The following is a 24,964-nucleotide window of genomic DNA, read 5'->3' as shown; positions in this document are numbered from 1 at the left end:
CTTAAATCTTTAATTATCTAGGTACCTCCATGTCAGGTTTGTAGCGATCCTCAAAAACAGCCATGGCAGCCAGCGAACCAGATCCTGCAAACAAGCAAACACTCATTAATGACATTAATTGTTCCATTAATGGTTTTAGTTAACCAGTTAAAGATGAACTTTTATACCAGAATCTCCTTATCAAACAACTATTTTTTAATTTCTATTTGATAAAAGATTTTCCTACCAGTACTCAAATTTGTAATGGCGTTGCTTTCAAGGTAAAAACAACCCCCAAAGGATTCACTGATAATTAACCGTTGTGTTACCTGTCAGAAGTAGCTACGACATGCTAATAGATGTTTAGTTGGTGACCTATATTTAATGCACCACTTACCAAGAGTCATCCATCTAAAAAACGAACTGTAACAAGAACTAAATCCACCAAAATGTTAAAGCAGTGGTTTCCAGACTTTGTTAGGAGACACCTGGCATAACAGTGGACCTCAGGAAGGAACAAAGTTATAGTTATCTGAAAGAATGCGATATCAGTTATTTAGCCATTGATACATGAATGTACAAGTCCCTAAGTGTCTTTCAAGCTGGGCTTCCATGAGTATTTAGGTGCAAAAAAAAAATCCCCCCAATTTTCACCTGACTCCTGGTTTGACCCCACTAGGCACAGCATTATGGGTGCCAACCCAACATACAGAGACCCACTGATGTTTAGTGTCGGCAATACTTTACCATGCTGGATTAGACCAGTGCATTTAAACCCAAAATAAACTATGAATCTTGTATTTGTGCTGAACTGCTTTTGTTGCTGGAGACAATCAAAAAATTCCAGCTTGTCATGCTAATCCTTTAGGAAAAAAAAGAAGCATAATAAAAAGGAATCATGTTTCAACACCCTTGACAATGTAGCGGAATGCAGCTGCAGACGCGAGAAAATAAAGTTGGGTCTAATTTTTTATTCCAATTAAAAGATCCCTTTGGCATTTATTACTTTTTAACTTGTTTTGCATAGCTCTATCTATTTAGCTGGGTCACAGAGAGAGCTATATTTGCCATTTAATATGATTTGTGTGCATCGCTTGACCACCTCAATGGTTTAACGCGAGGATAGAGGAGGCGATTAAACTGTTTCAAATGAGGAGTCCTGCTGATTCCATCAAATCTGCAGAATGTATAATGGGAGGAGAGATGCTGCCGGTGACAGCGCCGTGAGGATATACAGACCAGCCTGGTCTAAACCATTTAAGGAGGCCCAATTAGAGATCAAATTTAAAGGGTAGGGACTGTGGATTTACAGACACAAATCAATGAGCGTAGTAATCCCACTGAATATGACAGATACTGCTGTTACAGGATATCGCAGAGGTTTAGGATCATTACCCATACAGAAGCTCATACATCACTGATAAAGCCAGGGCTGGTTTTAACTGGGTACCAGGCGATGGCTTGTCTTACAGGCACTGGGCAATGAGAGTCTATTATAGGGGGTGTTAGTTGTTCTGTGCCGAGTGGGGAGACCTTTGGGATTTAAATGTATTTTGCTGCAGAATTTATTTTTACAAATAAAAGTCTCACTATTAACTCCTTGAGTCCAGCAGGATTCAGATTCTAATAAGGGTTTGGATTTCAAACTTAACGCAGCAAAAAAGTTCTGGAAAACAGAATGCAATGGATTATGGATATCAGGTACTAGTGATACACGAGTTGGACCAAGACCCACCCCCTCTGACCTTCTCCACCCTTTCCCAACGCACTTTTGTGACTGTCAGAACTGTGTGTCGCTCGCTTATACAGTTGTGTCCAGAATAAAGCTCTTTTATCTTTTATAAAGATCTTTTATCCATAATGCACAGGAAATGGGGCTTTCCAGATAACGGATATTTCTGTAATTTGGATCTTCATACTTTAAAGGAAAACTATACCCCCCAAACAATGTAGGTCTCTATTAAAAGATACTGAGTAAAACAGCTCATATGTAAAACCCTGCTTCATGTAAATGAACCATTATCATAATAATATACTTTTTTAGTAGTATGTGCCATTGGGTAATCATAAATAGAAAATTGCCATTTTAAAAAATAAGGGCCGCCCCCAGAGATCGTACGATTCACTGTGCACACATACAAACCACATGTAAGGTCACATGAGCCAATTAACAGACAGAGTTCTGCCTTTTGCTTCCTCACTTCTTCCTGTTACAGTTAGTGTTGTAGTATTTCTGGTCAGGTGATCTCTGAGGCAGCAGAGATAGAGTCACGAAATGGTGGTTCAAGGCAAGAGATGTAAAAGTGCAATATTTATGTTAATTTATATTCCAGTTTGGTAAGATTCTGTAATATGTCATTCAATTTGATATAAACTATCTGTTGCTTAAGTATTCATTTTGGGGGTATAGTTTTCCTTTAAGTCTACAAGAAAATCACGTAAACATTAAATAAACCCAATAGGCTAGTTTTGCTTTCAATAAGGATTGGGATAAAGTACAAGGTACTGTTTTATTATTACAGAGAAAAAGGAAATCATTTTCCTTTTTCAAATTTTATTATGATGATAAAATGGAGTCTATGGGTGATGACCTTTCCGTAATTCGGAGCATTCTGGATAACGAGTTTCTGGATAATGTGTCCCATAGCCGTAATAGCTTTTATTTCCACACTCGCACATGCATTGGGAACAAGGCACATTCTATTCCAAATCAAAACATGAAAACTTTATCAAATTTGGGTTATTCCTTTACAGAAAGGTAAGAAAATGGAATATTAGGCCGTTGCAAAAAATAGCAGTCTCTGGATTCTTCTTTACATACTCAGACATTCACTGTATAAACTGAAACATGTTTCAAGATGTTGCTTTCCTTTGAATGACTGAACTAATATTGAGGTGTAGAAGCAGTGTTTCTGAGAACTGCTGCATATCTGTGTTGCATGGAGTCGACCAACTTCTGGCACCTGTTACATTCCACAATTCTTCAGCATTTTTTGCTTTTGCCTCACAAACAGTGTTTTTCATATCACCTCACAAGTTTTCTATTGGATTAAGGATTAGGCTGGCCACTCCATAACGTCAATCTTGTTGGTCTGGAACCAAGATGTTGCTCGTTTACTGATGTGTTTGGGGTCGTTGTCTTGTCAAAACATTGATTTCAAGGGCATTTGCTCTTTGGAATAAGGCAACATGACCTCCAAGTATATTGATGTACTGAAACCGATCCATGATCCCTGGTATGAGATAAATAGATCATTCATATCAACTCTCGTCTATTGTGCTCACCGGATGAAATAAACAGAGGCCACCGTCCACCTTAATCTATGACTTTGTTTATGCACACATTATGATATCGTAATTGTGCAGACAGCTTACGCGTTTCATGCCCCAGCTACTGCGGACTCCAGTTTAATCTTGCGATTGCTGCTGCTAGAGAGGAGACGCCAACACACTATGGATTAGGATGAGCTCTGCTTCAAACTGAATCCCTTTGTTTTGCTGATATATGCGATAAATAGGCCCAACACCATAGTATGAGAAACACCACCCTTTTCATGATGCTTGTGTCACCATGCTTCACAGTGTACTGTGGTTTTAAATTGGCTGAAACTCTTATATAATATAGATTTAGGTTGCCCAGGAGCAGTACAAGAAAAATATAAATTAATATACGAAGCCCAATAGAGCTAAACATATAAAACAAATACAGTGTAATTAGAATAAACTATTAACTGTTAAAAAGCAAACACACACAAGGAAAGCTTATTTCTAATGGGGGTCTGGAAGAGTAGTGAATAACAATAAAACAATACAATGTTCTCCCATCCCAACACCCAACTCCAGCAGCACCCAACAGTGATGGGTTCATACACTTGAGCATTGCATCAGGGAATGCCATCAAGTAAAGATTACCGTATTTCCCTATAAGCACCTGGTAATGTTTTTATTGCTCCTTACAGTCTTTTCACCACTGTACGTCTTATTCATCCTTTTGAAATTAGACCTGGCTAACTACTAGCTCTTACAGCAAAAAGGCTGTAATTTGCTCCAGAAAAGGAAGCCACATTTCTTGCTGAGGTTGCCCATCTTGCAGTCAAGTTCAACAAACAGTTGAGGGGCCATGGGCTGAAAAAGCTCTGCAAAATCTTGCTCTAGTTCCCACCACAAATAAAGGCAACCTTCACTGCCACGTTATCACTTGGGCTCTTTCTACTATTTCTACCGGCTGTTTCACTTTACAGCAGTCACTTTTTTTTTGTTATTTTTAAAATAGATTACGACCTTTCACTCTTCATTTACTTCTAACTGGGAAAAGACCATTATGTAATGTCAATGTAGGTCTCAATATCATTCTAACTCTAATTTCATAGTCACACTCCAAAGGTAGGCCTTTCTAAGTGAATCCATAATTTTGGCCAATATCTAATTCCTGCAAAAAGCACTGGAATTTTGCCAAATCTTGAACTGAACCTTAAAGGGATTCTGTCATGATTTTTATGGTGTAGTATTTATTTCTAAATTACACTGCAAATAATTCACTCTACAATATAAAATGTAATTCCTGAACCAGCAAGTGTATTTTTTTATTTGTAATATTGGTGTGTAGGCAGCCATCTCAGGTCCTTTTGCCTGGTCATGTGCTTTCAGAAAGAGCCAGCACTTTAGGATGGATCTGCTTTTTAGCAGGCTGTTGTTTCTGCTGCTCAATGTAACTGAAGGTGTCTCAGTGGGACCTGGATTTTACTACGGATTGCTGTTCATAGATCTACCAGGGAGCTGTTATCTTGTGTTAGGGAGCTGCTATCTGGTTACCTTGCCATTTTTCTGTTGTTATGCTGCTGGGGGAGAAGGGGAGGGGGTAATATCGCTCCGACTTGCAGTACTGCAGTAAAGAGTTACTGAAGTTTATCGGAGCACAAGTCACATGACTGGGGGCAGCTGGGAAATTGACAATATGTCTAGCCCTATGTCAGTTTTCAAAATTAGATATAAACAAATTTGTTTGTTTGGATTTTAGTGCAGATTTCTGCTAGAGCTGCACTAACTGATGCATTTTGAAAAAAACATGTTTTCCCATGACAGTATCCCTTTAAAATTCAGAGTATCTTTGCTGTTCAGTCAGTTGTTACCCAGTAACTGAACTTCCCCAAAATTCCCTAACAGCCCTGGACAATCCATAGAACCTGCAACAGGTAATAACGAAAACAGGCTTGTTCTGTAATGCAGTAAGTATTCAGTTTAATCTATTTAACTATATCATCTACTGTGTGTGGTTAAAGTGATAAATCTGATAAATCTGCCAATCAACTTCTGCCAATTTTAAAACAAAATTGTTTAGCCAGAACTAAATACATGACAACAAATAAGTGAGTGCATTGGGTCTCCATTCTACCCAGAAATGGAAAGACTATGTCTGCTAAGTGTGCAAATATCCAGATTATTGTCCTGAGGTTTGAAAAAAGCATAGCACAAGTCTGTGTGTGGGCTGCAGTAAAAATAATAAAACATTTTTTTATAAAAATAAAAATTAAGTACATTTGTCCAGACAAAATATAACTTATTAAATGTAAGTCTGCTTCCATAACAGCCCCTGAGTGCTCCCTCAAACCTGTCTGGAGTTAATATAGTGTTATTCCACGGCTACCATTAGGGTGTAATGCTTTAAGTGCCTGCTGTGGCAGCCCTGGCTGAACTACAGGCCAGGTTAGAAAAGAGAGAGTGCAGTTCAGCAATATGCAGAGGGCCACAGTTAGGAGACAGTTGCTGTAGAGCAATGCAATTGTAAAGAAGGCACATTCTCTAAATAACAGTGTCATTAGGGTCACTGGTTATGAAACTAGCAGTATCTTTTTGCTGGCGTTTTAACCTTCTGATACACTGGGGTTAAACAAAAGATGGATTCTTGTAATCCTGACAAAAGACCACGGCAGAAAGTAGCTTCTCTCTAGCAGCAGCGGGACACCTCTTAGTCACAGTACAAGGTGGAGACACTGGGGGTCATTTATTAACAATGGGCAAATTTGCCCATGGGCAATAACCCATGGCAACCAATCAAATTGCTACATTCATTGTTCTACTTGCAGCTGGCTTTAAAAAGCTAATCACTGATTGGTTGATATAGGTAACTGCCCATGGGCAAATTTGCCCAGTGTTGATAAATGAGCCCCACTATCTCTGAACCTTATCATCGGTCAGTGTCAGATCTGCAGACAAGGTGCTTTTTCACGCACTCTCATTGCTATTCAATTTGCTGTTCCTTCCAGCAGTAAATCCGGGGAGCCCCATCAGTTAGGATCATTTTTCAATCCTGTTCTTGGCTGTGAGGCCTGGTCTCCTGGTGCTCTCTTCTACATCATGGGACCCGTGCTGCCAATGTGTGAAGAGCTGATTTATGAATATAAAAACTGAGGCTGTGTCCGGGGATGTCTGTGGCCGCTGGAGACTGACGGCACACATCTCGCCAAGCTGCACACTTCAAGTGCCTTTAATTATATGCATGCATTTCATTACGAGGCCTGGCCAGCAAGTGAACGCAGACAGTCAGAGCAATCACACAATCTTGCCTCGTTTGCTGAAATCCAAATTTCCCCTTTGTCAGCACAAACAGTTTAATTTGATGCCTTCACTCCTGAGTAAGCATGGAGCATCTCTTAAACCCCTTGCGAGAAAATAAGAAAGCTTTCCATCAGCAAATGGACTCTAGTGTCAGTTATTATTTTATAATAACATACAAAACGGTTTTAGCGAGACCTGCTCGCTCGCTATTCATTTCCTGGGCGACTCTGAAGGGGCACATCCCTTTGAAATATGGCTAGCCTAACCATCAATTATGTACAATTTATGTATAACCGCAGTCTTGCTTTGGCTGGGATCCGCTGTGATGGGAATAAGAACTGCATTCACTACTTTCTAAGGGACAAGAACTTTAATCAAACAGCTTTCATTTATATGACAAAAGCCTAGTTTATCATTACAAATTTTGCGGAGCTCCCCATCTATGTATAAAGCATTCCTGCTTGCTAGAGGAAACAGAAGGGGAATACAAGGAAAATTACTTGCAACAAGGTGGGGATCCCACTCTTTATCCATCTAACCATCAGAATACAATGGGTTCTTTAGATAAGTCAATGGCAAAGCAAGGTTTTTCCTTTTTCCTCCCAATCTCATCCAGAAAGCGAATTGCCTGTGTAGGTTGGAGGGGTCGGCACCTCTCCCAATAAACTGTAGAGAAAAAGTTACCAAACACTAAGGCTGGTGTAGCGGGGAGATCCCCTGCACGTTTATTCAGTCACTTGATGAAACGTTACATCAAGTAACTGAATAAACGTGCAGGGGGTCTCCCGTTACACCTGCCTTAGTGTTTGGTAGCTTTTTCTCTACTTCTTTAGATTAGTACACAGAGCCAGGCCTGCTGCTAATGGGGTACAGGGTAAACCCATGAAATATGTAAAATATATAAGAATTTAATGAGCACTTAACACTTTGTTCAAACGCACATTTTAAGAGGTGATAGTAACCCTTTAACTACTAGTGGCCATGGCTGTTCTGGGACCTTGCTTCATTTCCATCTATGTGAATGGTATAGGGAAACATGGCAAGATGGCTGGAACTGACTTTTTCAGTGTGTTGGCCGTTTACAGTTTAATGGAGACATATGGGATAAATGAAAAAGCCCTTATTTTTATAGGCAATAATGTATAGTAATATGGAGCTGGTTTTACTTTTGGCTGCAAGTTGTTGTCTTCAAAAATTGCCCCTTTATAGGAGCTCCCCAGAGATTTGTTCTGGCCCTTGTTTCAAATGAGGGGTGGGCATATCCCAACGACCCCTACCAGAAACACAATAGGAGGGGGACAGCCAATCAAAGCTCTTCAGTCACACAGGCAAAGACATGCTTCAGTTCCCTATCAGGTCAGCCTAGCTGCTGATTGGTTCCTATGCTACAGTGCAGTGTGCTGAGTGCTGCCGGCTCCTCTGCACAGACAATTCAGGGAGCAAGAATTAGAAAAGAAAGGAGGGACGAGTAGGGTTTTTGCAGAAATATTCAATAAATCAGCCTGAAACACTACTTTTTTTAAGAACAATTCTTCTACAGTATATCAAAAAGAGCATAATGCACTATATTCTTGTTTTAACACTATGGGGGTTATTTATTAAAGTCGGAATGGCAAAAACTTGAAAAATTCTATTTTTATAATATAAAATCAGAATTTCTCGAGATTTATTATACCCCGAGGATCGAAAAAATCAGAATCTGAATATCCTCCATCTCAGACCTACCAAGGTTATATATAAATCAATAGCAGAGGTCCCTATCCTATTCCTGGTCTGAGCAGGAATTAGACTGAAAATCTGACTATTTCAGACTTTTTGGCCAAAATCTGGGATTTTCCACTATTTTTTCGTGTTTGTCCCCAATCTGATTAAATCGTGAATTTTTATTAAAAAAATTTTGGACCAAACTAGAATCCACAATTGGACCTTATTTATTATTAAAATACTCAGAAAGATTCAGACTTTGTTAAAAAAGGAGCTATATGTCTCCTTTAAAGGGAGAGTAATGTCAAAAAGCAAATACCTTTCTTTTATTGATGTGCAGGTCGGGTTACATCCAACCCGTAACGTCACAAAAGGGCACGCGTCTATAAAAAAAGAAGCCGGAAGTCGGCAGTGCAAGGAGGCGGTCGGGGAGAGCAGGAAGAAGAGCCTATCACCTGCAAATGGGGGTGCGAGGCTGGCCTGAAACAACCCGACGCGCAGGTAAACCCGCGGATATCGGGCCGGCCCGCACATCACTACGTTCTTTGCGTCTCCTAGACGTTATAATGAATTCTATATGAAGGTTTAACTTGACAGACATTTATCTTTTGTCATTATCTAAAAACCAGAACACCTTAAGCTTAATATGGCCATAACTGAAATACTGTTGGTATGTCAAAGTTCACTGCATCTCATCAGTGGGTGCACCATAGCAGCAAGCCAGAAAGAAAAACTGCAATATTCTTCCTTGTTGTTTGTTCCAAACAAATGCATAGGTGAGACATGGTCATCCATGTGTATGGCCTAAACTGTAGAAAAAGAGAGTCAGAATATATGGACGCCTTGAATTAATTGTGGTCTCCCAATGAGCCCATCTACACTTCAAAACAGCATATAAAGTGTAAATGTATACAGGTGTGCGATCTGTTATCCGGAAACCTGTTATTCAGAAAGCTCAGAATTACGGAATGGTCTCCTCCCATAGACTGCATTACATTTAAATCCTTTTTAAAAAAAAAAAAAAAAAAAAAAAAAAATGATTTATCTAATACAGGTATGGGATCCTTGATCTGAAAACCAGTTATCCAGAAAGGTCTGAATAACAGAATAGCTGTCTCCCATAAACCCATTTTATCCAAATAATCCAAATTTTTAAAAAATATTTCCTTTTTCTCTGTAATAATAAAACAGTGTACAAAACCTTGTACTTTATCCCAACTAAGATATAATTAATTATTATTGGAGGCAAAACCAGCTTATTGGGTTAATTTAATGTTTACATGATGCCATTCAACTAAAGGTCAAATTCACATTTGGTGCTTCTCAATTCATGTGCCATGGGCCTAAATGTATATAAAGTTATTACTGTTTTTTTGTACCAAAGCAAATCAAGAAATAAGTATGGGGCTGCATGTTGGATAAATAATACAGAAATGCTTTCCTTTAACATTAAATGGTAGAGCATAAAGGCCAATAAAGTACTCTGCCATACACCGTATACAAAATGTTCTGTAAACTAGAAATAAGTTGCTAGTTATATAATACAGGCATGGGACCTATTATCCAGAATGCTCAGGACATGGAGTTTTCCGGATAACAGATTGTTCCATAATGTGGATCTTCATACCTTAACTCTAGAAAATCATGTAAACATGAAATAAACCCAATAGGCTGGTTTTGCTTCTAATAAGGATTAATTATATCTTAATTTAGATTAAAAAAAGCTACTGTTTTCTTAATACAGAGAAAAGGGAAATCATTTTTAAAAAAATCTGAATTATTTGGTTATAATGGAGTCTATGAGAGACGCCCTTTTTGTAATTTGGAACTTTCTGGATAATAGGTTTCCAGATAACGGATCTCATATCTGTACTAAGCATACAGTATATTCATCTTTAAAGTGACTCTGAAGCACATGTGTGTTGCTAAAACAAATCTTGGTCAGACACGGCAAAAACCACTATAAACACTTCACAGACCAAAAAATACGCATTTTACAAAACCACCATAGTGGGCAAAAAAACAAACAAACAAAAAAAAAACTCTCCAAAAACCTAATTAGGATATCTCGCTCATTAATGACAAGACACCTTGCAGACTTCAGCATATTATACAAAGCCACACATCATTCCATCATTTCTGAGCCTTACACTGCAATTTCACTATACCCAAAACAGCCTAATTATCTGTTCAAACAACACAGTGTTATGGAAAACATCCAGCGGAATAAAGCGAGAACTCAGTTTACATTTTTCAAAATGAAGTGCTATGTTTCTAAATATAAAAGTATAGTATATGTCACATGACTGACATTTGACTTATTTTTATATAAATAACCAATACATTACTGTAAAACTACAAAACATTATAAATATCATGTTTAGTTCCATTTAATGAAATGGACTTACACCTTCCTATGTAAAATGACCTGAGTCCTCCTACCTCAGAAAAGAAAACTCCTGAAACTACCAGAGCTTGGTTGGATAGCAAAACACTTACTGGCTCTTAAACCTACATCCGTATGTGATTCTTCTTTTAGATTGTAAGCTATTTTGCACAGTTTCATAGTTACATGTAGTTACATAGTTAAATTGGGTTTGAAAAAAGACAAAGTCCATCAAGTTCAATCCCTCCAAATGAAGCCCAGCATCCACACACACACCCCTCACATACATTATATATTCACATATCTATACTAACTATAGAATTTAGTATCACAATAGCCTTTGATATTATGTCTGTCCAAAAAATCAACCAAGCCATTCTTAAAGGCATTAACTGAATCAGCCATCACAACATCACCCGGCAGTGCAAGAACCACCTACGTTGCTTCAAATGAATGTTTAAGTACAATGCACTGTTTTATTATTACAGAGAAAATGAAATCATTTTAAAAATGTTGGATTATTTGATTATATTGAAGTATATGGGAGACTGCCTTGGAGTTTGGGGTTTCCAGATAACAGATCCCATACCTGTACATTGTACTTGATCCAAACTAAGATATAATTAATCCTTATTGGCAGCAAAACCAGCCTATTGGGTTTATTAAAAGTTTACATGATTTTCTAGTAGATGTATGATGATCCAAATTACAGAAAGATCCACTATCCTGAAAGCCCCAGGTCCTAACCATTTCGGATAACAAGTCCCATACCTGTACTAAAATCCAGCTCTCAAAAAAATAACTAAAACTGAACTGCATCAGTAGCTCCGAACCACTACTACATGTTGCTTATTACTGATCCATAGAGGCAAAATTAATAACAGTATAAAAATAAAAATGTCATTTGCAATATCCAGGTTTAAATGTCTCTTCCAGTCCAATAGCTCATTTTAGATTCTGCAACATAATACAATGAACATGGGTCTTTTTGATGAATTGTCAATTTTCAACTTCATCCACTATATTCCTATTAAATACCTTTAACCACAATTGGTTGGTTTTGGATTGGAAAATAGCTAATGATCCACCTATGCAGCCAGTTATCATGAAAATACATACTGTACATACGGATTCAGGTCATATTTAAATTAGTGAAAATTTGTGTGTGATAAAATCATACGTTTTATTGTGAATAGAGAGGAAAAAGTCTAAAGGCTTCTAATGTTTTTAACATACATATTAAGAATAGCGATGCTTGTCAACAAAGTGCTTGCCTAAACAGAATGTTTTACTATTTATTATCTAGTGCTGCCATCTAGTGGATATAAAAAAAAACAGCACATAGGAGCCAAAAGTATAAAGTTAAAATAGCCATCCAGGTTTTAATAATAAAGTAATGTATTTATACAATGCCAATATTTTCCAAAGCATTGCACAATAGAATTATGTGTAAATGAAAAATATATGTTAGCATTGCAATATGAAAAATGTTTCTTTTGAAAAGCCCTATCACTTGGGTAGAATTTCACAAAAGGTTGATATTCCCTTTAAAAGAAAAACACACAATTTTAAATACAGCATAAATTGTGAGCATTGAAATACAAGTATGGGATCAGTTATCTGGAAGCCTGTTATGCCGAAAGCTCTGAATTACAAAAAGGCCACCTCCCATAGACTCCATTCTAATCAAGTAATCCAAATTTTAAAAACTTATTTCCTTTTTCACATTAATAATAAAACCTTACCTTGTAATTGATCTAAACTAAGATATAATGAATCATTACTGAAGACAAAACAATTCTTTTGGGTTTGATTAATGTATAAATGATTTTTTAGTAGACATAAGGCACGTAGACCAAAAGCCCCATTTTGGATAACAGGTTCCATACCTATATAATTATAATTTAGTGAAACAGTGTAGTGAGAAGTTTGTAATGACTTTCACTTTATATGTCCTTTAATTGCATCAGGTCAATAATACATGTGCAGGAGTTATCTGCACATATTAATTTATTAGCATGTTTTGGAGCAGCCATGTGACTTCTGCTACACAGCAGCCCGTTCATATGGGGGGGGGGATTCAGTGTGCCTTCTCTACTTAAAAAAAAAAAAGCATGCAATACTATGCTACAAAAAAAGTTTTTTTTTAGCATCCATGAATTTTGAATTATGTCTATGCAAAATAAAAGCCAGTAATATACTATGCCTGTCTTTGACTCAAATATAGGTATGGGATCCGTTATCCGGAAACCCGTTATCCAGAAAGCTCCGAATAACGGAAGGGCTGTCTCCCATAGACTCAGTTTTATCCAAATAATCCAAATTTTTTATATGTTATAATAAAACAGTACCTTGTACTTGAACCCAACTAAGATATAATTAATCCTTATTGGAAGCAAAAATAGCCTATTGGGATAATGTAATGTTTAAATTAATTTCTAGTAGCACATTCTAGATAACAGGTCCCATACCTGTACAGGCAAAAAAAGAATTATCTTTAAAGAGAGGCATAAAGTTACTTACCCATAGTAACGTAGGGCAGCTTGTCAGTGGAACCATGAGGGTAAATGCTGTACAGATGAGGCCCAGAACAGTCCACTCCACCTAGCACCAGTGCAGCACCAATATAACCTTGATACCTACAAGCAAAATGCAATATTCTTCAGATGCCACAATGCCATATATTTACTTCAATTGTTGAATTTAAATTTGCAAATGAGCATTCAAGCACCTTACTACACCATGCGGCCTATATAAATCTCATTTATGACCTACACATTTTGTATCTGTAACCTAATTCAACTGTGCACACATTTATTTAGAAACCCGTTATCCAGAAAGCTCCGAATTACGGAATGACCGTCTCCCATAGACTAACTTTTTCTCTGTAATAATAAAACAGTAGCTTGTACTGGATCCCAACTAAGATGTAATTAATTCTTATTGAATGCAAAACCAGCCTATTGGGTTTATTTAATGTTTACATGATTTTCTACTAGACAAAGTATGAAGATCAAAATTACGGAAAATCTGTTATCCGGAAAACCCCAGGTCCCAAGCATTCTGGATAACAGGTCCCATACCTGTACTGTGAGTCTTAGAATATGTCCTTGTATGGTGCTACTGAAATATTTTCTTGTATATGGATTAGACCTGGGCAGACAGAGTCACGGATGGCACACAATGCAACAAAAAGCACACTGTGTGGCACTACTTTGTCTTTGTGGAACAGGTAGGAAACCCATTATCCAGAATGGTCTGGGCTTGGGGTTTGTTGAACAAGGGGTCCTTCCGTAATTTGCATTTTCATACATTAAGTCTACTAAAAAAATCATGTAAACATGAAATAAACCAGATACGATTATTTTGCTTCCAATAGTAATTAATTATATCTTAGCTAGAAAAAGATATTGTACAGAAAGTATATTACAAAATGGTTAAACTTTAAAGTGACTTAGTAGGGTGGAAATGACAAGTCCCCCATATTGCATCACCTAGATCAGTGCTGTCCAACTTCTATGGTACCAAGGGCCAGAATTTTTCCAATCTACATGGTGGAGGGCCAATAACAGAAGCCAGTGTTAGCCACTCCCTGTTTTTAGACCACACCCACTTTAAACCACACCCGTGTTACCGCAAGACCATGTCCACATTAATAGCACACCAAAAAAAAAAAAATGGTTGGTGCTCACTGCAGGGGTCAGGGCCGGGAGTAGGCAGAGTAGGCAGCTGTCTAGGGCGCCATCATTGAGGTGGCACTTTTTTCAAGCATTTATTTAATAATTTGTTTCAGTAATCATGGTCACCCAGTTGGGTGGAATCGCTCTCCTTCCCCTTCTCCATCTTGCCGGCAAGTAATAGCTCCTTCTGTACGGTGCATTGCGATGTGCATACACGCGTCAATGACGTCACTGATGTGTTGGGTGACGCAGAGAGCTGGTGGCCTGTTGGGTGAAGCAGAGAGCTGGTGGCCTGCTTGGTGTGGCTCTCGCTGCTCTCAGCCTTGCACAGTTGCAGTGAACTCAAGACATTCTTTCTATTACTGTGAAAGTTCGAAGCTTCCTGCTGGCACAGCCAGATACAGATTAGGGTCCCATATATTTGCTGTTGCTGCTGGGCAGGGCGCTGGCACAGGTACATAAATACTTGGGGGCAATATGATGTGATCAGATTTATTTTTGGCTGCTGCTGACACAGGTAAAGATTGGGGGCAATATGATGGCTGCTGGAGGGCTGTATGGTGGATGGCTGCTGAGCTTGCTGGTACAGGTATGGGGGGCAGTATAATGGATGGCTACTGGCACAGGTATGGGGGGGCAGTATGATGGATTGCTGCTGGGCTTGCTGGTACAGGGGACAGTAATAAAAATGAAAAAGTGTTGTACACTTTCTTGCTTTCTTTATTTAAAAACCATCATGGTAAGGAGGGAAATGGTAATGCAGGACAGGGGGGGCACTGATTGAAGCTCTTGCCTAGGGTGCCAAACTACCTTGTGCCTGCCCTGGCAAGGATGCCACTCATATGTGAAAAAAGTTAAGTCATATTGAGACATACCCATAAATCCATATGCCTCCTCCTCCCCTGTGTATAATACAGTACCCCAGCATATGATTAAACACCTTAGGGGCCACTAACAATAATTTTCAAATGCTAACAAACCCCCAGAATAAATACCAAAGTATGACACACACAGGGAGCATAGGGAAGGCAGAACAGAGCAGGAGACAGGAATCAGGACCAGTCTAATATGTACTACATACAGTGACACAGTGCTGGTGCCCCATTAGCATTTTGAATAAAGTGTGAACAGGAGAACAATGTGGCAGTTTCAGTCTGGGTCTCAGGTGTGAACAGTACAGGCTTTAGGGGAGTGAACAATAGAGGTGTCACAAGTGTGAAAAATGCAGGGTGATCACAGGTATGAACAATGCAGGGGATTAGCCTGAATTTGAGGTTTAGACAATGCAGGGGCCAGTCAATCTCTGTAGTGATACCTTTTAAATTTTACATATGGTAAACAGACACAGCAGGCAGACTTTGATGTGGAGGGCCGGCCCGCGGGCCACCAGTTGGACAGCCCTGACCTAGATTATTGATAGATTGTTGCTAATAGAGCACTCTGGTTGGGGGAAATAATTACATTTTGACCAAAAATGCTTATAGTAAGTGTTAAAATTTGAAATCTGGGATAATGATATTGGTGTGGGCGGCAGCGACTGATGAATTGCAAACACAGTGAACTTGTCTCCTGATCGTACTTTTGATAATATGTGAGCTTTGTTTTTTGATGATAGCGTCAATTAAGATAACTATACCCTAAAAGATATCTAGTTCTATAAACTAGTAGTAGATCCTTGCCCAATCTAGCCAACACAGTCTGGACTGACTGAGCTCCAATCATATTTACATCATAAAGGCCACTGATCCTGCTCCATATGAAGGCAAATAAACTGCCAAGTTGCCAACCAATTTAGGCAAATTAATAGCTGCTGTAATTCCTAAACTACATCAATAAAGATGGACAATCCAATTTGGATGGAGGCAACATCCTCATCTAAATCAGTTTTTATCATTAATGTCCTGATCTATCAGAAAATAGAATTACTATTGATTTCTCAGTGGTTACTGGTTGGAACAGGCTTTATTCTACAATATTCATTAAGTAAACGTGTTAGTATTGCTAGTTGCTTAAAATAAAAAAAAACCTACAGCATGAAGTATGCAATTGGAGTTTAAGCACAATATCAATACAAAGGGGGCTTATCACAAGAAGGGTAATTTACTTAGACCTGGGAAAGATGTGCAAGAGTGCCCCTTAGTGCTCATTCAGTGAACACTTCTTTTCGGGTCAAGTTAAACTCCAAGTGCAGCACCAGTGGGCACAAGCCAGTCCTGTTCTTACCATCTACCAAGCAATTTGCAACCTGCATAAATAGAAGCTCCCTAACTTGTGCACAATGTAGTGCTATTTAAGGGACAGGTAGGGGATGTCTAGGTTCCTCCCTGCACCCCCATCATTAACAAAGTGCTGTCAAACACAGGCAGCACTGTATTCATGGGGGTAGTTACAGGCCTCTGTGCACTTCTTTTCCAGGCTTGGCTGTATGTGCATGCGCATTGAGCTGTGGGTAGCAGTAGATAGAGTAGGTTAATATCGGATATAAATGAAGTTCTTCCGCCAAAGCAAATTCATATACAATGGTCTCTTAACCAATCATAGTACTCTATTAGCTGACAATATACTGTACAAACCATTGGCTTTGCCTTTAAGCCTGTGAAAAAACTTAATTGGGGTTACGTAAAAATATACAGTATGTACAGTAAGTTTATTAATGTACTAAATATTTCCATAAAATGCTTTCTACTCTGCATTACCTAAATAGCATCTGCTTCAGCATGCGGTTGGCAGTTGCTACCCTGGGTAGACGTCCCGTGGACAGAGAATGTAGCTCCATGTTGGAAGAAATCATCTGGGTTGTCATTTCTGTATCAGCTGCAGTCCCAGCACCACAACAACTGTAAAAAGTAAAATGTACAATAAAATAGAGTTGCTTTATTTTCCATCATTCTTTAACTAAAATTATATACTAAAATCAACCATTCAGAACTGTTTCAAAAACAGCATAATAACAGCTCTAAACAGCATAGATACATCAACTCAACTGATTAGCATGACTTGTGAATGGGGATGCATGGAAAATGATCTCCAAAACAAAGCATATGCTCAGTAAAGTGGGACCACAGCTGAAATGAGTTTAACACTCGCTCTGTGTATTGTATGAACATGTTTGTAAATTAGGCATCAGAATAATTAAAACTCCTCAACGTGTGGTTTAAAGGCACCTCTTAAAGGGGTGGTTCACCTTTAAGGTAACTTTTAGTATGTATAGAATGGCCAATTCTAACTTTTCAATTGGTTTTCATTATTTATTTTTTATAGTTATTTGCCTTTTTCTTCTGACTTTTTGCAGCTTTCAAATGGGCGTTGCAGACCCCTTCAGTTTGTGATTTAAAGTTCCCTTGGAGTATCATCTTGTGGGCATCCAGCTAGACATCTCCGGTGTGAAGCCTTTATTACAAATGCCATTTTTTAGTGCTCCGCCTTAAAACTTACTTTATTTTTACAAAAATATATTCCCAATTAGCAAGCTCTCTTATGGTCTCTTTCTCCAGTCTTATTAAACCACCGAAAAGAGAAGAGGCACAGGACACAAATTATGTTGATCACTCATCACATAGAACAGGTGGTCCAGGTGCACTGGCCGCGGACCCTCAGCTTAGAAAGCGGATAAACCAGCAACATACAAAAAGAGTGTGTCGGGCACTCAGAAAGACTCCAAGGGCCACCAAAAATAAAGTTAAAAATATAAGGTTTCTTGTAGATTCATTAAAAAAGAACAATGTCTCCATTGGCCCTACATGTTAGCCCATGATTAATTTCCCTGGGGGCATGAAACGCATAGTGCCAATGAAAGTAGTTCCTTTTTTAAAGGAACAGTAACATCAAAAAATGAAAGTGTTTTAAAGTAATGAAAATATTATGTACTGTTGCCCTGCACTGGTAAAACTGATCTGTTTGCTTCAGAAACAGTAGTATAGTTCATATAAACAAGCTGCTGTATAGGAATGGCTATATGGCACAGGTTAAATAGCGGATTACAGATTACACCATTATGTTCTATAGAGTTTATCTGCTATCTGCTGTTTAACCCTGAGCCTTTCTCCTTTGAATGGCAGCCCCCATTGCTACACCACAGCTTATTTATATAAACGATAGTAATGTTTCTGAAGCAAACACAGATGTTTTACCAGTGCAGAGCAACACTGCGTTATTTTTTTTATTACTTTAAAACTATTTTATTTTTACGGTTACGGTTTCTTAAATGAATCGACAATAATCCTTATCTTTTTAACTTTATTTCTAGTGGTCCTTGTGGAGTCTGAGTGCCCATAACCCCTCTTTTTGTATGCTGCCCTTTATCCAACCTTCCATTACCTTTCCATTGTACTTTTTGTGCATTTAAAGGGATGGCGGCTTACACCTTTACATATTCACAACTTGACCAGTAATTACAGACTATTCCTGCTGATTTGTCTCAGCAACCCTTAAGAAGCTCATAATAATTTGTTTGATGCTTCGACAGAACTGCCAAATAAATCAGCCTTTGCCTTATTTGCCACCAAGAAGGGCTGATCAAACATTGTCTCTAGCCAATGATCGAGTCATAAAAGCTTGTCAGGAGAGAACCACATCAACAGCCTGGTGCATTCCAGTATTTTCAATACTGACGTATAAATATTGGTACAATCCCAAGGATATCTGTCAGTCTACATGTCCTTTTTCACACATGGTTCAAAAAGCTACGGACTCAATCTTAAACGGATAAATCAGCAGCCAGTTTTAGAGATTTACTTACTAGACATTGGGAGCTATGTAGTGGATCTTTGAGCAGTTCTTATCAGCAACAATCATTCCTTCTGTTGCTCTTGTGTCAGCTCCAAGTATAACTCCATCCTGCCAATAAAACCAAAATATAAATTAAAAGGCATCCTTTAAAGTCAAGTATAGCTTTCAACAATATAGGACAGGTTAGAAAGGAAATTACAAGCAAGGTTTAAGGTGCAGTGATATTAAAAAAATCATATAAATATAAAATTCCCATTAAACGCTTACAAAAAAGTGACATTAGCCTTCTCTTGCAAAGCTGATGGAGCACTGGATGTTTCTCCCCAGTATACTCTGTCAATAAAAAAAGAGCCCAAAAATGTCCCTGCTTCTTCCCAATCATTAAAGGAAATGAAGTGTCTTATTATGGGTAAAGAGTGCCACACAAGCCTAAAAGCGAAAATGTCAAACTTCAGATGAAGCACAATACAGGTATCCTTGAGCAGTGGAAATGTATTGGAGTGATGAATCCATGGTAGAGGAGGAATAATGGTGTGGGCTTGGATCCATCCAGGATTCTACCAAGCCTGAACACTGTGCTGTTTAAATGACATCCTTGACAATTACTTGAATCCTGTTTTAGGAAAGCAGTTTTGGTAAGACCCTTTTTTGTTTCAGCACTATGACACCAATTTAACCAAAGCAAAAATATTATTTTGGTATTACAGGTATGGGATCAGTTATCCGGAAACCTGGTACCCGAAAAACTCCAAATTATGGAAAGGCCATCTTCCATAGACTCAATTTTTCTTCCATAGACTCCATTTTATCCAAATAATCAGAATTTTTAATAATGATTTCTTTTTTCTCTGTAATAATAAAACAGTAGCTTGTACTTGATCCCATCTAAAATATACTTAATCCTTATTGGTAGCAAAACCAGCCTATTGCGATTATTTCATGTTTACATGATTATCTACTAGACTTAATGTATGAAGATCCAAATTACATAAAGATCCGTTATCTAGAAAGGCTCAGGTCCCGAGCATTCTAGATAACAGGTCCCATACTTGCATAAGCTATATGAACATTATTTTTGGCTATGCTAATAAGTAAAGCATTTCACATTGAACCAATGTATTGTATATAACATGGGCCTTAATTTAAATTAAATCTCTGCTCAGGCAATCATCAATTGCATAATAACTACAAAGCCAAGGCCAGCAAGCCTAGTGCATTGTATTGTGGGTACTCAATTCAGTTTTCTGGAGGGGTCCTTCTTTTATTACTGTACTGCTTTGAGCACTGTTCGGTTTATGTAGGGAAGGCTTACTTGGCGTCCCAAGAATGGCGGCATCCAAGATGGCAGCGCCTCCTATGCGGTTCCTCCTGGGCGCAGCTCTGTGACATCACGCCAGCGTCAGAAGCGTCACCGGCATCGGATTGGACGCCAGCGTCATGACATCACTGCGTCCGTTTTTGGCGCCAAAGGAGGCCTATAAAAGACGCCGGAGCACTGCTGACGTTGCCCTACAATAGGTTCTACCTTGTGTGTTCCTGGGTGCGCTTTTCTGATTCCTTCTATTGATTCCTGTGTTTGACCCTTGCCTGATTATCGTTATTGAACCTTTGCTGCCTTATCCCTATCTGTACCGTGTATTATTGAACTGTGCTTCCTCCTTGGTCCACTACTCCTGGCTGAGCCTTTGGGCCCCTTAAAGTTTATATTTGCGGGTTTATTATTTATTAATAGCCTGTACTTTATGTATGAGTATGAGAATAATTTTGGTGCAGCAACTTTAATCTAAACTAGAGAAATGGCGCAGCCACTTTAATAATCTTTTTTTTTAATTAATGGGATGGATCACCTTTGAGTTAAATTTGAGTATAATGTAGAGAGTGATATTCTGAGACAATTTGCATTCGGTTTTTATTATTTGTGGTTTTTGAGTTATTTAGTTTTTTATTCAGCAGGTATCCAGTTTGCTATGTCAGCAATCTGGTTGCAAGGGTCCAAATTACCCAAGCATGCATTGATTTGATTCCAGAGACTGGAATATGAATAATAAAGGCCTGAATAGAAAGAAGAGTAGTAAAAAGTAGCAATAACAATACATTTGTAGCCATATATAGCATTTGTTTTTAGACAGGGTCAGTGACCCCCTTTTGGAAGCTGCAAAGAGTCAGAAGAAAAAGATATATAAATCAAAAACTAGAAAAATTAAATAATGAAGCCCAATTAAAATGTTGCTTAGACTTGGCCATTTTATAACATATTAAAGGTTAACCTAATCAAACATCAACTTATTAATGAACACACCACACACTCTGCAAGCTAGATAAAGAAGGTCTTCTCTGTAATATCAAACCCTACATACAACCCTCCCATGTCAGCCTACTAGTAGAGATGGTCATCTGCGCCTAACAGAAAGTTCAGGAATATAAAATACACAATAGGTATGCCTTTGAACAACACATTTGTCAATAAAGATGTAAATGACAGCTCTTAGCCATCATTGTGAAACTGTACATATAGTATTAAACAGAGTCTCAAAACATACCTTGAACACTATACCAGCAATTGTGGTCCCTGTTTTGCGAGATGAGGGAAGTTTATGCCCTTTCTGAGTGAATTCATTAGTCAGAAGAGTATTTCTGTAAATGAAGAAAATGATAAACTGAGCATTTTTTTTACACAAACATTTCTGCTTTGATAACTGGTTGTAAAAATAACTACATGCAGTGATAAAGCTAAACCAACTGGACTTGAATAAATGGAATCCTTTAGTATCATGCTACATACAATAATAAAGTTAATGACTACACAATTAACTTTAGATTTGCCAACAGTGCAGAAGCCATATAGTAGAGCTTTCGAGAGCTTTTGCAGTTGGCACGAACACCAGTCTGGCTCCTACTGTGCATGCGCCAAAAATCGGTCCCATGGCAAAGAAATAAGAAGATAGGGAATATGGCACCCATGAGCTCTGCTGCAATACTCTGCATGGAGTTTTACAGCCAGAGACACTTTTATAAACTTTAAAAACAAAAATACTTTACATCTGAATAAACTTATTCTGCCTTTTTTCTCCTTATTGAGAAGAAAAACCTGCCCATATTTCAGAGGCTCATTGCGTGTTCAGTTTGTCGCATTATTGCTAGTATAAGATGTGTACTAACTTTCCTATCTTTCTCATGACTGGGAATAAATGAAACAAAAGCAGAACGTGGAAAAGTAGAAGATAATTAAAGGGGACCTGTCACCCTGACATAAGTAGTTGTTCACCTTTAAATTAACTTTTAGTATGAAGTAGAGAGTGATATTCTGGCACAGTTTGCAATTGTTTTTCATTTTTTATCAATTGTGTTTTTTGAGTTATTTTAGCTTTTAATTCAGAAGCTCTCCCATTTGCATCTGGTTGCTAGGGCCAACAATTACCCTAGCAACCATGCACTGATTGGAATAAGAGACTGGAATATGAATAGGAGTGGGCCTGGATAGAAATAGGAGTACTAAAAAGTGGCAATAACAATACATTTGAAGCCTTACAGATGTGGTTATTGACCAACATCTGAAAGCTGTAAAGAGTTAAAAGAAGATGTCGAATAAACTATAAAAAAAATAATGATGGACAACTGAAAAGTTGCTTAGTATTAGCCATACTTTTTATATTTGAGTTGCCAATCATATATTGCCTGTCCCCCTTACTTTCACTTTCCATTCAGCAGTTCCTAATGTCACTGCTCTCCTATATTCCCGCCTCATGCTCTATAATTGTAAAGGGCACTGTGCATGGGCCTAAATGTGGCCATAAACAGAGAGAGAGATCCGCTTGATTGGCGATGTTGCCAAACAATCGGATCTCTCCCCGATATGCCCACCTTCAGGTGGGCTATATCGGACTGATCTGATTGTTGGGTCCTAGGGAGTATGGGCAGTCAGATCGTGGGACTGCATCAAGGGACAGATGCGGTCCACGATCCAATGGGATTTTTAGCCCTGCCCGATTGACATCAGGCCGACTTTCAGCCAGATATCAATCAGGGAAGCCTTACATACACTGGGCACTCTGTTGGAAGCTTTTATTGGTACATGTATGGCCACCTTTAGATCCAACATTCTGGAACATAAACAAGATTTTGTGGTGATACAACTTACCTTAAAGGAGAACTAAACCCTAAAATTAATACAGCTAAAAATGCCATATTTCTATATACTAACCTTCTTGCAGATGCCTAAAGTTTCAGCTTATCAATAGCAGCAATGATCCTGGACTTCAAACTTGTCACGGGGGGGTCACCATCTTGAAAAGTGTGTGACACTCACAAACTCAGTGTAAGTAAAATATATAGTTTAACTAAAATTTATTTTGCTCAACTAGCATGATCCTTATAGGAAAGGATTTGGAATTATTTCTTACGGTGACATGTCCCTTTAATGCTGTGTTCCAGAAAGGGAAAGGGCTGCCAGGTCTTTTCGATTCCCCATCAGGTCAGTCTGACACCTCCTGTCATCTGCTTTTTTTCCACCATGAACAGTAGTTTTTTTGGGGGTCTAAGAACAAAAACAGCTGGGCAGCCACAGTCAAGTCATATCGGTTTCAAAGTCAATGAGCTTGATCCCTGAATATAGTCAGATGCTAACTGCTGTGAAGAACTAAGGATGCCAGCATCCAGAATGGCCAGACATGCACACTGCCAGCAGTAACACAGGGCACCATTTCTTCCTGCCTCTATAAAAGGCATTGTTGCTGAATGTGATTTAATACACGCACAAACACACCCTGGAGAGAGGCAGAAGACCTGATACAAAAAGTTGCCATATTATTTAAAGCTTTACGCCACAACACTATTCTCTTTTTTGTCAGCGTGTTGAGTATTGTATTCCCTTGCCCATGCTTATCATATCACTCCTAACTGCGCGCTTCAGTTCCTATTCCACCACGGCAATATCCTCAGCTGCAACACCTTAAATACTGTCTACGTTACCCCTTCTTACCTCCTGCAATTGCCGAAGTCAAAACCTGCGACCGGAGCAGAACGCACAGTCACTGTCGCCATATTCCCAGTTTAGAAAATGCCGCTTCCGGCGCCGGAGCATGATCACTGTGCCGCCTCAATGATAACTTCCGCTTCCTATCAATGTCGTACTATTCAATAAAGTTTTTCTAAATGTGATGTAGCCAGGCTGGCTGGCGTTGCGTTGTCCTGTGCTTACTGTAGTAATTGTCAATTACACTGCTAAAGGATGGAATATTATGTAAATGATAGTCTTTTTCACAAGCAGAATCGGTCTTGGTAAAAAACTACCATTCGGTTCCACAATTACTTTTTTAGTGGAGGATTAAGGTTCTGACAGGGGTTTCAGGCGTAGTGAAAGCTGCAGTTGGTGGGGTCCTACAGAAACATGGAGTAAATTAGAAACTGGACGGAGAGAGAGTGTAATGTGGTGAATTATAAACACAAAACTGACAGAATTCTGGGGCAATTTGTATGAATTGTCATCACAACAGCAATTATTATTATTAATAAAACATTTTTGCATCACCAACTTAATATGCAGCCCTGTAGTAAATATATATATATATATATATATACACAGAACATACATAATTACATACATAGCAACCAGTAACCATTGCAACCAGACATAGTTTTTGCCTGTAGGGGTAGGGTGGCCTGTAAAAATGCTGCTCGATGCCAATGTTATTAATAGGAATATACAGCAAGAATATAATAAGGCCTGTATTTTTTTCCAGAAAAGGTGTCAACCCTATGCAGGGTGCTTAGTGAACCACATGACCGGAGTGGTAAGGCTGCTTGTTACTCACTTGAGGATCGCTGCTCTCCTCTCCCAGGACTTTCATTTCGGCGCTTCTGATTTATTTTGGCTTCAGTCCAATGAGTGTGCATATACACATGTGTCGGAGAGAGCTTTTAGTCATTCACATGC

The 24,964-nt window shown here is 38.6% G+C and overlaps 1 protein-coding gene across 1 annotated transcript in view; it reads right to left on the bottom strand.

The window, feature by feature from the left end:
* Window positions 1-24,100, bottom strand: part of psmb7.S (proteasome (prosome, macropain) subunit, beta type, 7 S homeolog) — a 36,089-nt gene extending 11,989 nt beyond the window's left edge. Inside the window, exons 1-6 of the mRNA NM_001094066.1 lie at window positions 24,011-24,100; window positions 21,573-21,666; window positions 19,043-19,140; window positions 17,001-17,141; window positions 13,148-13,263; window positions 26-84 (exon numbers count right to left, since the gene is read on the bottom strand). Of these exons, the coding sequence (NP_001087535.1) occupies window positions 26-84; window positions 13,148-13,263; window positions 17,001-17,141; window positions 19,043-19,140; window positions 21,573-21,666; window positions 24,011-24,072 (570 nt within the window). The 5' untranslated portion in view covers window positions 24,073-24,100. The remainder of the gene's footprint in view (window positions 1-25; window positions 85-13,147; window positions 13,264-17,000; window positions 17,142-19,042; window positions 19,141-21,572; window positions 21,667-24,010) is intronic.
* Window positions 24,101-24,964: the final 864 nt, after the last annotated feature.

This window comes from Xenopus laevis, chromosome 8S, assembly GCF_017654675.1.
Source record: "Xenopus laevis strain J_2021 chromosome 8S, Xenopus_laevis_v10.1, whole genome shotgun sequence".
Classification (NCBI taxonomy): domain Eukaryota; kingdom Metazoa; phylum Chordata; class Amphibia; order Anura; family Pipidae; genus Xenopus; species Xenopus laevis.
The sequence above is the reverse complement of the archived record's forward strand: the minus strand, read 5'-3'. Positions and strand labels throughout refer to the sequence as shown.